The sequence below is a fragment of the Plecotus auritus genome, assembly GCF_963455305.1.
Source record: "Plecotus auritus genome assembly, chromosome: 12".
Classification (NCBI taxonomy): Eukaryota; Metazoa; Chordata; class Mammalia; order Chiroptera; family Vespertilionidae; genus Plecotus; species Plecotus auritus.
The window spans coordinates 33,018,305-33,033,748 of NC_137778.1; the positions used below are offsets into that span (position 1 = coordinate 33,018,305).

The 15,444-nt window shown below is 41.6% G+C and overlaps 1 protein-coding gene across 1 annotated transcript in view; it reads right to left on the reverse strand.

Moving 5' to 3' along the window:
• The window catches only part of SPAG17 (sperm associated antigen 17), a gene marked incomplete at both ends in the record, with an annotated part of 150,356 nt that overhangs the window by 17,334 nt on the left and 117,578 nt on the right, over positions 1-15,444 (reverse strand). The window contains 10 exons of the mRNA XM_080647834.1: positions 1,621-1,666; positions 2,187-2,300; positions 3,236-3,418; positions 5,161-5,288; positions 6,838-6,968; positions 7,073-7,218; positions 10,643-10,831; positions 11,325-11,479; positions 12,818-12,962; positions 14,651-14,868. Coding sequence (XP_080503960.1) covers positions 1,621-1,666; positions 2,187-2,300; positions 3,236-3,418; positions 5,161-5,288; positions 6,838-6,968; positions 7,073-7,218; positions 10,643-10,831; positions 11,325-11,479; positions 12,818-12,962; positions 14,651-14,868 — 1,455 coding nt within the window. The remainder of the gene's footprint in view (positions 1-1,620; positions 1,667-2,186; positions 2,301-3,235; positions 3,419-5,160; positions 5,289-6,837; positions 6,969-7,072; positions 7,219-10,642; positions 10,832-11,324; positions 11,480-12,817; positions 12,963-14,650; positions 14,869-15,444) is intronic.

Sequence of the window (15,444 nt, forward strand, 5' to 3'; positions counted from 1 at the left end):
TTGTTTTGTTTTTGTTTTTTATGATAATTTGGGAAGTGACTCTCAAAGTTTATTCCACAGATCATGGTCTTGGTGGGATGTTAATAGAAGATCAAAAAAAAGAAACAAGGCTCATGGGTATATGAGCTTGGGAAACACCAGGTCACACAGAATCCATCACAACCCTAGTGTCTCCCTGTCCTCTTCCACCTGGGCAGCCCCTTATATTAAGGTTACCAGATTTAGCAAATAACAATAGAGAAGGCCCAGTTACATTTGAATTGCAGATAAACAACCAATAATTTTTTAGTGTAAGTATTACACTAACTATAACTATGTTTCATTGTGGTGGGACTTCTCTGCATCTTCCATTAGTTAATGTATATTGTGGCTCTTCAAGAACATAAAGAAACAGGTAGCATTATCCAAACTGATATCCTACAACTCATTTTTGGTGGAGCCACCCCAGAGACTAGTGTTCTAGGAAATCCTGTGAGGAGCCTTGACCCCGGATCACCACTATCAACATGTCAGAGGTTGCTGTAAGTATGCAAGACCCGGTTTGACTCCCGCATCTGTTTGTTAATTTTTGTGTTTCAAAAATATATTTAATTTGTCCTTCACTTTTGGGCAACCTACCCATTTACCTCTCTGAGACTGTTCCCTCATGCCAGAGGTTATGAATTCAAATGCCAAAAGGTAGTTTTACCAGATAAAGTATAGGGCAACTAATTAAATATGAATTTCAGATAAACAAGTAATATTTTTAAAATATAAGTGGGTCCCAATACTTACACTAAATAATTTCTTTTTCTTTATCTGAAAGTCAAATGTAACTGGGCCTTCTCTATTTTTATTTGCTAAATCTTGGGGCTACCCAGGGGGAAGAGTGACAACAGTGTGTAAGGACAGGGAGACACTGGGTTGTGATGGATTCTTCTGTTTATAATCTTGAGCCACATGCTACCCTGTGGTAAAGTGACATTTCAAGAAAAGAAAAATTCAGATAAACAAAACAAACTGTGCAAGCTAACACTGTGGGGACACACAAAATACATCTGTGGGCTTAATGAAGCCATGGCTGCTGCAGATGGCCAAAAAAATCAAACAAACCCAAATTACCAAGTTTCTTTGTTGCTTGTCTGCCATGAACTATGAAACCATATACCAATTTTGTTGGAGCCATACATATTCCAAAATAAACCTGCTTTGAGAGGCTATTTTCCAAGAGGAGATATAGAGTAAAACAGGGTGAGGTTTTGGTGACAATTGTGTAGTGGCTCCACAGTTCCGTGTGGGGGTGGGGAGAGGGGGGAGAGTGCCCGTTGGGTGGTTGTTTCCTTCCTGTGTCTTAGCCATGTTCTAAATACAGGTTAAGGTTAACACAGAAGCCAAATGTTAACTTTTTTATTCAGCAGATGAATGTTAAAGATGAATTAGAGGCAAACACAGTTTTCAAGAATCTCATAATTCAGGCAGAAAAATATATGAATAAATAATAACGATACAACATGGCTAATATAACAACAGAAATACCTACACAGAACTTTGCTATTAGACGCAAGAATGACTGAAAAGTGTGTTTAAGGTTGTTATTTTGGAATAGGTAAATATTTTGCAAAAAATATTAAATGTACTTACTTTGAGTATCATGGCTTTTTATAGTTTCTTCCATTTTAGGGAAAGACTAAAATAAAGATAAAATTCCTTAGTTATTATATTGCACACAAAATTCACTTTGTTTACAAGCATTCTTTATGTGATCAACTTGATCTTTTATGAAAATTACTATACAATGAATTATTTTTAATGCTTATACAAATCTTATTTTATTTTTTAGTCATTTCTTTCACTTAACAAGTTTCTAAAAATCATTTTAAGTTGTAGAAATTCCTTTTCTCCCTCCTTCCCATTTCCTTCACTAATTCATTCAATGTTTCAAAGAATATAAATTTCTCTTAAGATAATAAAAACTTTTCTTTTAAGAGCCTTCAGAGTTATTTATGATTTAAGAAAGAGCCTAAAAAATCATTTGAAAAGTTCAATGTATAAGAAGTCAGATTTCCACAGAAATACGAAATTATAAGGAGGGAGAAAATGCTTCACAGAAATGGTGGAAACAAGCTCTTACTTATAGTATTTTGTCTTGGAGCATCTAGCAGTGGAACAATAGTAGGGACAATGGTGTGTGAAATGTTCTGTCTCACCATAACTAGTTTGAGTAGATCTGCAGCATTGCCTCTCTCCTCCTCAGTTCTGGAATCCTTAACTGTCATGTCCTGTAGCTCATCTTCTTTCTTTAGGATATGGTTTATATAATCCTAAATCAGCAGAATAAAATGAATCAATATAAATCAGAAATAAGGTAGAGAGAGACACCAAACTAGTCAGTCAACATCAACTTGGAATATCACAAAGAGATTAAGAATATATAAATTCACAATGACCAGCCACCACAGTTACTGGTCAAGCAATGTAGAAAGACCTTTCTTTAATATGTTAGTAAGAAAAGATCTGAAAAGCACAAAAGCAAAGCTTTAAGGGCCATAGGATATTAGAACTGTATGAGGACTTCAGAGAGGCCCCGCCTCTAACTATATGCTCCACTGTCCCCACCAATAAAATGGACACAGGTGATTAGATAATCTTCAGAGTCCTTTCCAGGGACAACCTTTATGGTTCTATCTTTGAATGTAAGTTGGTTAGGCATACCTTTGCTTCCAAGAGGAACAAACTTTACTTTCTCCATAAATATTTGATCTTTTTCCACAAACAATTGTCCCCTGTTCTATGTCAGGTACTAGAGACCCATAATCGAAGCACATATGATCCCTGTTCTGAAATTTAACATACTAGGGAGTGAGATGTTACAGATATGCTTATACAACTAATTAAATATTTAAAAATTCTTAGGCCATTTCCAAAAACCAACAATAGTTTTCTTTCATGGACAAATTTCAGATTAATATGCAGTTCTACCTTTTTCCAGAGGTCACTAGGCTAGTGTTCCATATAATGAGAAGTGAGGAGTCTATATGACAATCATGTATAAAAGTTACTTATCTTCTCAGTGTCTTGGGGGTCTCAATACTTCTTACACCTTATGGGACTCATTTAGCATCTTATACCTCTCAATTTCCTCCCCCCTGGAAGACTGACATTCATCTGTTACATTAATTCAGGTTCCTTGGCAAACCAAGAGGAATGATTGCCCTGTTCCTGATTCTTTTGGGTCAGGTTACTTGGATTCCATTACCTTAAGGGAAATCTGTAGCTTCAGTTTCACCTCATTCTTTATGATCTCGTGCTGGATGAACTGGCGTATCTGTAGCACACTGGGGCTCTTGACTATAGGGGCGGGAGTGCTCACTAGCTGTTTGGCCTCAATGTTAAGGCCCTTCCAAATCTGAGTGCCAAACGGAGGTCCTGGAGTTTTTTTCTATTAACAAAACAAAGCAAAAACAACCACACAAGAAATCAACATTAAAAAAAACACTGAGTTCTTATTATTTAGACACTATGCTAGGAACCACTGCTAGGGAATACATAGGCAAAAAAAGGTAAATAAATAAAATATCATTGTTCTCAAAAAGTTTCACAAGTATAATAAAACTTGATAACAAAACTGGGCAAGCTTTCCTCTTTATATGTGTTACTGAGAATCTGCATGTTTTAAAACCCCTGTTGCATGATGTCCTGTGGATGGCACCTAGGGGAGTGCCAAGCAGTGCTGTGCCATGGCAACGTGGCTACAGCCTAGCTTAGGCCAAATGCATGAGACTATCCTTTGATACCCACAGGTAGCCAGACACTTGGAATAAAACAATCTTTAACTTTCTGATTCCGTGAATATGTTGACTTAATGAGAAAAACCATCTATAGACCTGAGTGGTCTGTGAGCTCACTCTAGAATAAGCATAAATCTTTGAGGATCTCTTGAGCAGAAATGTCTGCCTTAGAGTGGACTCTCATCGCTATGCTATCCTCTGTTTTCAGGAGCAGTGTGGTTTGATGTCAGATGCCCCGCAGTTTGTCTGATGTGCTCCCTTTTAAATTGCTAATCAGTGTCCACTGCCTGGTCAGTAATAACCACTCAGTGTCATGCTTGGGATGGGCAACTCCCACCGGGTGTTTTGCTACAGGAGTTGCAGAGGAAGAGACTGAACTGCTTTCATTCATTTCAGATGTGGCATATTATTTGTCAAAATGCAGTGCTTTCAACTTGGATATATGGCCTTAGTGAGCCATTTGGTGTGTCCTTTCATTTTTTAGATAAGGAAGTAAAGGTCCAGTGTGACTTGTCCCAAATCCCACATTAATAATTGGTAGAGTCAGGACTAGAATTCAGATCATCTTCATTCACCATGTTGATTATAGCCACCAAATTAAGATATAGGGCTAGGAGCTCATTGTTACCTTAAGTGTTCATTATTTATGCCCCTGCTATTACAAAATTATTCAGGAAAGCAAAAATCATCATAACTGAAAACATTATCATCTTCATTTAACACTAGTATCTCTCTCTGATCATCTTATCAATGCCTTCACTGACTTAATAATTTAACACCTGACAATAAGCTGGACATATTACTTAAACTGCTTGCAAGATGAAATGGAAAATCTTGTGAGATTCAGGACTTCAAGATTCTCACTCAAAATATTTTCTTTCATTCTTAAAAACAAAACAAAACAAACAAAAAAAAACTTTAGGTGGGGGCTTCTCTACTGTGACCTAATTACAATGTTTATTTTTTAACATTATAGTTATAAATCCCTGTGAATAATTCTTCACATTTTTCTTATGAACTTAATTTGTGAATTAATAAGCTAAGAAAAAAGGAGGGTGAAAGACCTAAAATTGTGCATTAAAACTAACAAATAGGGAACAAGAGGAGGGAAGATTTCTGTATTGCATAGCAGTAATTCCATGACAGCAAAGCTGCAACATGGGTTACTCAGAGTAGATATTTTTATATCACGAGAAGATGTTCAAGCCTGCAATGTAGGGTAAAAGAAGTAAAACAGATTAGCTGGTCAGTCTTCAAATATAAAATTCCATAAGCCCATTCACAACTTACGTAAGAATGAAAATATATGAATATATGGGAGAAGACCTGAGACTCTGGTTCATTTATGGATGGATATGCAAATTTAGTAACTTTTTAGCCAGAAAAGTTATACCTCTACTGGGGGAAATGTCTCCCATGTTCTCGACTGAAGATTCGGAGGAACAATTGTATCGAGCTCTTTCTTCATCAGCCATGGTGATGCTTCACAAAAAGGGCGAAGGACAGTGATGCTGAGGGCACCTTGTTGAAAGAGAGTCATCAGAGGGTCACTTCTCCATCAAAATATTCTTAAGATTTCAATGGGCATTCACTAATTTCAACAACCACTATTTGATAAGTGAGACACAGTAGTGATGCTTAAGGGCCTTAAGATCTAAAAAGAAAGGTGGCTTTTAGTCACTGTAGCACCTACAGACTGTATTTAGATCTCCTGAAAGTACTCATTGTCTTTCAAAACCCACATACACGTCCTGTCCATCCCACCACTAAACTTCTTCCCTCTCCACTGTCCCTCCTTAGATCATTCACCTCCGAGAGATCCTATTTGGGATTGCAGCAAGGACTAGCTTTTCTGCCCATATCTCCTCTGTGAGTGAACCTCCCCAGCAGTCAGGGTGACTGATTACCTTAAGCCATGATTTCAGCTATTCATTGACTTCCCATTGCTCACAGGATAAAACTGAGTCTTTAACATTTTCTCACCCCTGCCTCACCCTGCACCATTCTCCCTTCTGAGCTTCAGGTACTATGACCTTCCCCCCATCTTCTCCAGTGTTTTATGCGTCCTGCTTTGTATTCTGTCTTCCAAGATAGCTCTCCCTCCTATCTTAATGAACTCCTACATATCCACCAGCTGTTGGTTTCAGTGTCTTCAGGGAAGCCTTCCATGCTCCCTTAGCTCACCACTATATCCCTAATATCCAGCCAGTGTTTGGCACATGGTGGGTTATCAAGTAGATGCTAGGTAAATGCAGTTTGAATTCTTGTTCTCACACAGTTCCACACACGCACTGTACAACCAGTGAGAGCACCCCACTCTCCACATTCACAAAGAGCATGTGCACTGATACAATGAAAGATCTAACTGCACACAGATGCAGGTATACTCATAAACAAGCACAAAATATATCCTACCGACCAGAGAAAAAATTAAAACACACACATAAACTTAGACCTAGCACATTAGTTTGACACACAGATAAAATGCAAGTTTATATCTATGTTTAAATACACATATTACATACACTGATGGTTCAAACTTAATGCAATATGTGTCTCTAATCTTTATTCACACACAGACTTTTTTGAAATTGAAAGTAATATAAATATCCAATGAATACATGACAAAACATATAATATATTTCAAGTTGGCTTTCTAACTCACACATCAAATGTACTTTCTCTTTTTATTCTATTAAATTATTAAGGTAACACCTTCAAAATGACAGAAAAGGGATATCTCACTTTTCTTTGTGGGTTTTTTTCCTACCAAGATTAAACAAACACATAAATTGGAACCTAGGTACATACATAACATACTTAAACACAGATACAAATTTGCATATGGGTAGGAGAGGGACTCATCCTCCACAGTTTACATAGGTTGATGCTCAGATAAATCTTGTTCTGAGCACAAATAACTGTGTATATAGGTTGACACAGCCAGGTAAAAAGTAGAACTGAAAAGTGAGCAAAGGGAAAAAGTAGAGACGACCTGGCCGTGGACTGGATAGGAAACGTGAGAGACTGGGAAGGGACACAGTGAGCTCCAGCCAGGTAGGCTTCCTACCTGGCTGCTCCTGCACCGGCTCTTGAAGAACTACGGTAGTTGGTTCTCCGTATGCCAAGGACAGGTATTCTTCAATGTCACTGTCTCGAAGAAGTTCCACTCCTGATCCATCGGCATAGACAACAAAAAACCTATTTGAAGAAATAAAAATTGAATCACTTGACGTATTCAGTTAAAATGCTCCTTGAACTCCGAATTTAAAGTAAAAGTCATGGTGGTATTTTTATCATATTACCTGGGGACATGTTCACCAAAGATTTGCAGATGATTCTTATGAAGGTGAGCAGATGATAAATTATCATAGCCTTCAGGACTTGCATCTAAATGATCTTCCAAATTGATTTCAGGTATCATAGTTGATACGCTACCATCAGCCATGACCTAGGGGACAAAGTATATTAGCAACTGAAAGAAAAAAATGCCATAAAGCTTACATTTCTGCTGATCACACTTGATAAAGTAGATGATTTTTTGTATTCTCAGAAAATCAGGGATTTTTATTTATTTACTAGAGGCCCGGTGCACGAATTCATGCAGAGGTCGGGTCCCTTGGCCTGGCCAGTGATCAGGGCCTATGGGGGGGGGGGGGGCGGCTGGTAAGGGGGAGGGGCTGTGGGAGGTTGGCTGTGGGAGCACACTGACCACCAGTGAGCACCTCCTGCATTGAGCATCTGGCCCCTGGTGGTCAGTGCGTGTCATAGCGACTTGCTGACCAGTTCTTCTGGTCATTCGGCCATTCCGGTCATTCAGTCATAACGGTTGCTTAGGCTTTTATATATATAGTAAGGTATTGCTTACTAAGTACAGATTGCATAAAAATGAAAACCTAATAGCACATGTTCACTCACAAACCACATTTACACTGTGAAAACAAACTAGAAAAACTAGAAATACCCTGAGGAAGGTGACTAGGAAGGCAGGGGACTCCAAACCTTATCTTCTGAGGATCAGTTCAAGGAACTGGGATTTAAACATGGAGGAAAGGCTGGTCATGTGCTAGTTGTCTTGAAAGACTGAAAGAGTGATAGTATGGAAGAGGTTTATATTCTGTGACTCCGAGCACAGAATTAGAATGCATGGATAGAGTACATAGGGAAACAGATTGAGTATCAACATGAAAGGAAACGTGCTAGCCCTCACTACTGTCTAGATAGGGCCTGGGTTTTTCCAGGGAGCAGTGCAGTCCAGGCTGAAAGACCACCGTAGAGGATGGCCAAGAAGAACATCAACACCTAGAAGAATGCTTGGCCTGGATGATGCATGTGTTCAACCTAGAAGGTCTGGGCTTTCAATTTCAATTTCAATTCATTGTAAACTTAAATTTGTTAGGAGCCTGAACTCATGCTGTGAAGAGCTTTATTTACTTAGTACAAAAAAAGAAAAAAAAAAGCTGGATCAGGGCTTGTCTGCATAACAAAACAAAGTTGGGGACTGTGTGGTATGGTTCCAATCTAAAATAACTTCACCACCAACACACAAAATTCCACTCTTGGGTGAGCAGTGAAAAAAAAAAGATAAATGCCTAAAGGAGGGGTTGACAAACCTTCTCCCTGCCCCCCAAGGGCCAGATATTAAATACTTTAGAGTTTGTGGGCCATTGAGCCTATGCTGTAACTATTCAACTCTACCCTTCCATGCCCAGCAGCCATGGACCAGTAAGCATGGCTGTGTTCTAGTAAAACTTTATATAGCAACTAGAGGTCCGGTGCATGAATTCGTGCATGGGTGGAGTCCCTTGGCCTGGCGGGCGATCGCGGCCTATCAGGGCCATCTTGCCCAGTCCCGAATGGGGCTAATTGGGGCCAGCCAGCCAGGGAGAGAGACCATGGGAGGTTGGCTGTGGAAGTGCACTGACTACCAGGGGGCAGCTCCTGCATTACACGTCTGCCCCCTGGTGGTCAGTGCACATCATAGTGACTGGTCGACCAGTCTTAAAGGTTGCTTGGGCTTTTATATCTATCTAATAAAGAGGGAATATGCTAATTGACCATCACTCCATCACAAAGATGGCTGCACCTACAGCTGAGGCCAAGTTCCCATAAGGAGCCTTAACGAGCAATCAGCAGGGACCTGAGGCTACACCCTCCCCCGCCCCCATGGGGCTTGACAGGGGACCTCAGGCCTGACAGGGGACCTCAGGCCGTGTCCCCCACCTGGCAGGGTTTGATAGGGGATCTCAGGCTGTGCCCCCCACCCGGCAGGGCTTGACAGGGGACTTCAGGCCACACCCCACACCCAGCAGGGCTTGACAGGGGACCTCAAGGTGCGTTTCCCGTCCTGGTGCAGGGCTAGGGGACCTCAGGCTGCTCCCCCCACCCCAGTGCCAGGCCAGGGACCTCAGGCTGTGCCCCCTCCCACCTGGCAGGGCTTGACAGGGGACCTCATGCCACTCCCCCACCCAGTGGGGCTTGACAGGGGACCTAATACTTCCCGTCCTGGTGCTGGGCTATGGGACCTCAGGCCGCACCCCCACCAGGTGGGGCTTGACAGGGGACTTCAGGCCACGCCCCCCCACCCCGGCACCAGGCTGGGGGACCTCAGGCTGCATCCCTGCCCCAGCACCGGGCCAAGGGACCTGAGGCTGTGCCCCCCTGCTGGTGGGGCTTGACAGGGGACCTGAGGCTGTGCCCCCCTCCCAGTGCCAGGCTGGGGGACCTGAGGCTGCGCCCTCCCACCTGGCGGGGCTTGACGGGGGACCTCAGGCCATGTCCCCCATGTGGCAGTGCTTGATGGGGGACCTCAAGGCACGCCCCCCGCCCTGGTCTGGGCTGGGGGACCTCAGGCCATGCCCCCTGTCCTGGTGCTGGGCCAAGAGACCTGAGGCTACGTCCCCTGCCCGGTGGGGCTTGACAAGGGTGGGACTGGCCAGGTTTGAATCTAGCCCAATGGGGGGGTGGGCTGGCTGGGTCTGGGTCTCAGGTGATTTTGAGGCGCATGTGGGTGGGCGGGGACTTGACTCTGGGTCCCGTGGTGCGCCCCAGACTCTGACAGGAGGAAGGTTTTCATATACATGTTACTAATTTTCTTTCATCTCTGACACTTCTATTATAGAGAAAGGGCAAATAGCAATATTAAATTATTTCCTCTAATTAATCCCTTTTTAATGTGCAGGAATTTCGTGCACTGGGCCACTAGTATATAGATAATGAAATTTGCATTTCCTGTCATTTTTATGTGTCAACAAACATTATTCTCCTTTTGATGCTTTCCCAACCACTAAAAAATATAAAAATGATTTTTAGCTCATACAAACAAATGACCAGGGTTTGCCAATGCCTGGCCTAGAGGTAAGAGGGTAGTTGTGGTTTTGAGGGACAGAGAAACAGAAGGTAGAGTTCTGTCCGAGTAGCTAAACTCCCCTCCAGGTTCCCCCCTCCCTATCTTCATCACCACAGAACCCTCACTAACTGAAATTCTCACGTGGATTCTCTGCCTTTTAAAATGCCTGCTGCCCATGCATCTGCTCTTACTTTACCCTGGACACAGACCACTCTTACACCCTCCCTTTGTGTTGGCATTATTTAGAGATGTTTAGTTTTCTCCACTGTTTCATCCACTCTGTTCTAATTAATTACTTGGCTTTAGCATTTCTACCATTCCAATAGCTGGGCTTTCTATCCCCTATGCAGGTACATTTGATAATCAAAGATACTGACATTCACTACCGCTCGCCCAAAGTATTGGCAGTTAGTGGATAACTCACCCTGAAGCTGCTAAGGTAAAAAGCTACATGGAGGCTCTCTCATATGAAATATCTGAAAAGCAAAGCCACAGCCTCTCTTTCCAAACTAATGATACATTTTACCTGAAAGGTGTTTCCCTCCGGGTCCAGGACCTGACAGATAACCTCTGAGGTGTGCTTCATGATGTACATGCTAGCTCTCAGCTGCTCACGGTTATGGAAAGGATGGTATATATCACTGCTTGATTCATGGCAATATATAGCCGAACAATCCCTATCGATATAGAGACAGCCTGTGTTTGGAGGTAACACCTGGAAGGGTATCAGAGAGAAATTATTTAAAAATTTTTAACCAAATTGAGGACTTTGGAGAATCATTTTAGGACAAAAATTATTCACAGAACTCTGCAACAAACTGTATTTCCAGGAAGAAAATCCAAGAGAGGACTTAAAATTTGGGAAGGACTACCTGATAAGGAGGTACACTGAATAATTAGCATCTAATTTGTCCCAAGTCCTCATATTTCATCTAGTTACTTCACTATTTCTTTCAAGTAATTGATGTACCTTCATATTTCAGATGTTTAATATAAAATAATAAAAACATTTTAACTGAAGCAAAAACACGTGGCCCTATTCAAACTGTTGAACTTTTTATGATCTTGGACAGGAGTCATCTCCAAGAGGGTCCACATGGCAGGCATGCTCACTGCCCTGGAGCAGTGGGTTTTCTTAGTCGAATGGACATTTACCTTTGGCAGTCCTTTTCCCCCTTCCAAACCTCCCCCTCCCCTCCAAGACCTACCTGGTATGTTCCCTGTGGCTTTGCAATAACAGATGTCCCATCCCCAAAGGTGGCGCAACATCTACTGTCCTCGCAGTTGGTGATGACAGTGGCATAGTGTGAACTTTCTATCCGCATGCACTTCACCTGCCTGGTGACAGTCTGAGGACCATCATCTGCGGGCAAATGCATGGCAAGCAGATCTGAGACATGCGCACATCGGGAAACATGTTGCCTGATGATTTGCTCCTGTCTCCCGGCTGCCTGGACCGGAAGTTGAGACTGAGTGCTGAGAGCTCACTCCGCAAGGCGGGAGTGCCTAGGCCCCTCCCTGGCAACGCAGAGCAATCCTCCCAGAGGAACTTTTCTGACTTAGTGTAGTGTGCCGTTTAATTCCCACTACTCTTTTTACTTTGAAAAATTGAAAACATCAAGAAAAGCATCACTACTCAATCAACATTTGCACTTGTTAATATTCTGCTATATTTGCTTCAACATTTTTAATATGTACGTAAGAATTTATTATCAGTTTATTCCCTTCTCTTGCAATCCATTTGTATACTTTTATATAAATATGTGTACCAAAAACAATGTATAATATTTTGCATGCTTTAAATTGGCATGTTATATATTACTCTGTATCATTCTGCAACTGCTTTTCTCACTTAGCCTTGTTTTGAGACCTTTAGCCAACTTGATATACATATGTGTGTACATGTATATTGTGTATGCACTTCTTTCCTTTCAGCTGCTATATAGTATTCCTTTGTAAGTATATACCACGTTATTTTTCTGTTATGCTGTTGATGGACATTCATGATTTCCAATATTTTAATACTATACTTAGTGTTGTAAATAGCACCCCTGCACCTATTTCCTTGTATAAATGCATAGAGTGTTTTTCTATATCTACCCAGGGGTGGAGTTAGTGCATCCTATGATAGGTACCTTTTCAATTTCCTAGATATTTTTTAAGTGCCCTCCCAAGTGACTCTTAGTTATCACTCTGTCTAGTGGGACATAAAGGCTCTGCTTTTCCCACTCACTTGCCAATTTCATTGCACTTAATTTGGCAATGAAGCATTTAATGCATGAAACAAATAAACTCTGGAATTAAAGAAAAGGGAGTCCGGGGATAATTTTTCTCTAAAAATCTTGTTCAGATTTAGGTTAGGAAGGCTGATAGGGGTTTAGAGTCTTTGAACAGGTGCCAGTTGCTTAGCAGCTGCAGCTGGCCTTTCTGGTAGAGAGGCATGCTTGGAATTGAAGGGGGCACCTCGCTGAGTTCACCTATTTATTCAAATTTGATTCCTTAAAGATCTAAGAAATCAAGTCTGAGAGCTAATGTCCAGGACAGTTGAGTCATGATTATTAGCTTTTAGTTGCCACCAAAGCAGACTATCAGTTTTTGGGGATGAAAATGGAAAAGCCACTATTACCACCCATGCGCCAGCTAGAGCTGCTATCCCTCTGCCTATCAAACTGTCACATACTTGGAAAAAATAAAAGCGTACTTATTTCTTGATCACCCAAAGGAATAACATGATCTTCATAAACTTGGTAAAAGGTTGTGATTCTGGTCCCATCGGCATGGTCCACTATCCGCGTGCCATCCTGCTTCTCCACGATGATTGCTTTGTCCTCCCGAGTGGTCATAACCTGGACACACAAAAGCAGGGCATCTCGTTTGGTCAGTGGCCAATCCCAAGTGCGCTCATTTTCACACCTGGGGAATACCATCAATGCCTGGTTATGTACTTATAAGTGGAAGCTTTATCTTATCTACTTGGTCTGAGCTTTACAACAAACCTGGGAGGCAGGACATTTAGGTTGAGAGAGGTTAAGATACTTGCTCAGGGTCACTCGGCAAGTGCCAGGGCTGCTGCTGGACTAGGGCCGTCTGACTTCAAACTTGATGCTCCTTCCACGGTCACATAATTGTGAGTGAAAAGTTAACATCAGGACTGGCCTGACCCTGGTCTGGCTGGGAAAATGGCCCCAGGTCTTGCTTCCTTGGAAATTAAAGATTGAAGGTGAGTGTGGCGTGCTGAGCCTGCCGTGCATGTTATGTGGGTTGTCTCATGTCATCAGAACAGAACATGAGGATTGGTGGGGTCAGGGGCTGAGGCTTCTCTGAGCCAGGTTGGTCCTCACATATTCCTGTGGGTGGCTGCGCAGTGATGTGTGGGCCTGAGGGTAGCAGAAGCTGTGCCTGTGGGTGGTGGCTGGGCCTCCCAGCTGGATGAAACGGCTGCAGTTGAGAAGAATGCCAATTGTGTTCTGGTAGTTTGATTGTCAGTTTTAACCCATAATCCCTTTTGTTCTAGTGGATAATGTAAGTCATCTCAATAGCAAGCAGACATTTTGCTTTGACCAGCAGCACATGGCTGTAAACAGATAGGAAGTCCACAAACCAGAGATAAGGCACCTCAGAAATTCTTCCTCTTGTTTAGACTCAGAGGGTGTTGCAAAGCTCCACATAAGGTGTCAGATGACTATCTGAGGGATAGAAAGAGCCCACTGTTCAGTCACCAACAGCTGGTTCTAATCCTGGCTCCCTCACTTCCGGGATGCGTACCCTTGACCACATTACGTAACTTGCTGAAACTCAATTTCCTCATCTGTGTAACAATATTCATTGGTGTAAGGACTAATGAGATAATATTTGCAAAACCCCTAACAGAAAGGCCTGCACATAGAAGGTGCTATTTATTATTCATCTGAGGAATTTCAATTTCACATCCTAAAAAACCCCCCAAATTTTCTGCACCACTCATATGGTACCTATTTTTATGCTACAAATGAAATGTTTTGTACAGTTGCTCTGTGGTGTCTTGAATTTTTTAATGTGAGAATTTCCTTAAATATATTAAGTTCTTTGAAATCAAGGATCATGAACAAATTCCTACCACTCACATCAAGTGCACACAAAGAAGTAAGAATAAGGCATAGGCCCTTATTTCTACGAGGTAAGACATATACACAAATGCTTCAACATAAGGAAATATATGACATTATTAATCATATGTCTTAAGAGTGGTATGGAAAATTCATGACCTGTCTCCATTTCAAAAATTAGTATTTTATGATGTTCTATGCTGGTCAAATAAATGGCAAAATGCTTTTAGATTTGGGGAGAAAGATCCATCTATTCATCCATTCATTCTTCCTTCCATCCATCTACCCATCCACCCACATACCCACCCACCCACCAACCCACCCACTATTAGCTACTCAAAAAATTGTTATTGAAAATAACAAATTACTATTTGCCAGGCACTGTTCTATGCGTTATTTCAAAATTCTCATGATTTAGACAATTCTGCAATATAAACAGTTTGCCATACCGTTCCAGTGACAGGATCTGTGGCCTGAAAGGATAAAAATGGTGCCAAGTCTGCTATTTTTCCTGATCCTTTGGTGCCAATCCGATTCCCTTCAGGTGTGGTTGTAAACCAGGTGCCCACGTGAGTCTCCATAGGAGTCACTGTGTGAACTGTTTCTGTGGGAGGTTCATGGATTTCACTCTTGTGTAACACCGAGGACTGATTTTTGTGACTTTTTCCTGCAGAAGTTCAAGTAAAATCAAACACAACAATATAACTGTAATACCAATTATATGAATCATTCCTTGTTTGGTTCAGTATAAAGACATTATGGCACAGAAATTCTAAGTAGTATTCCTCAATTATATTATTTCTCAAATGATGAAAATATCAGGTCATGAATATCTTAATCTTGGTACTTGAACTTTGGCTGGATTCTCGTCACCTTCCTCCAAATATACATGTGCATATACACAATTCACTCTCTATGACATCATACTTATTCTGGCCAATTTCTGTACACTTTGAGTCCTGTTTATATCTCCCGGATCACACTTTCCAATTTCAAACTTGTGTGGGCAGTATCTAAGATGAATGGAGCAGGATCCTGAGCGAAATGCAGAGGAAAGGCTTTGAATGCGCCAGGGGTCAGGGTGGGGGTGGTCCTTTCATGACAGGTTTAGGATGCGCTGGTAAAATACAACATCTAATCATGGATGCATCTAAGAAAGCAACCCAATTTAAAAATGGGCAAGATATATCAATAGACACCTCACCAAAGACAATATGTGGTTAGTAAATAAGCATATCACTAG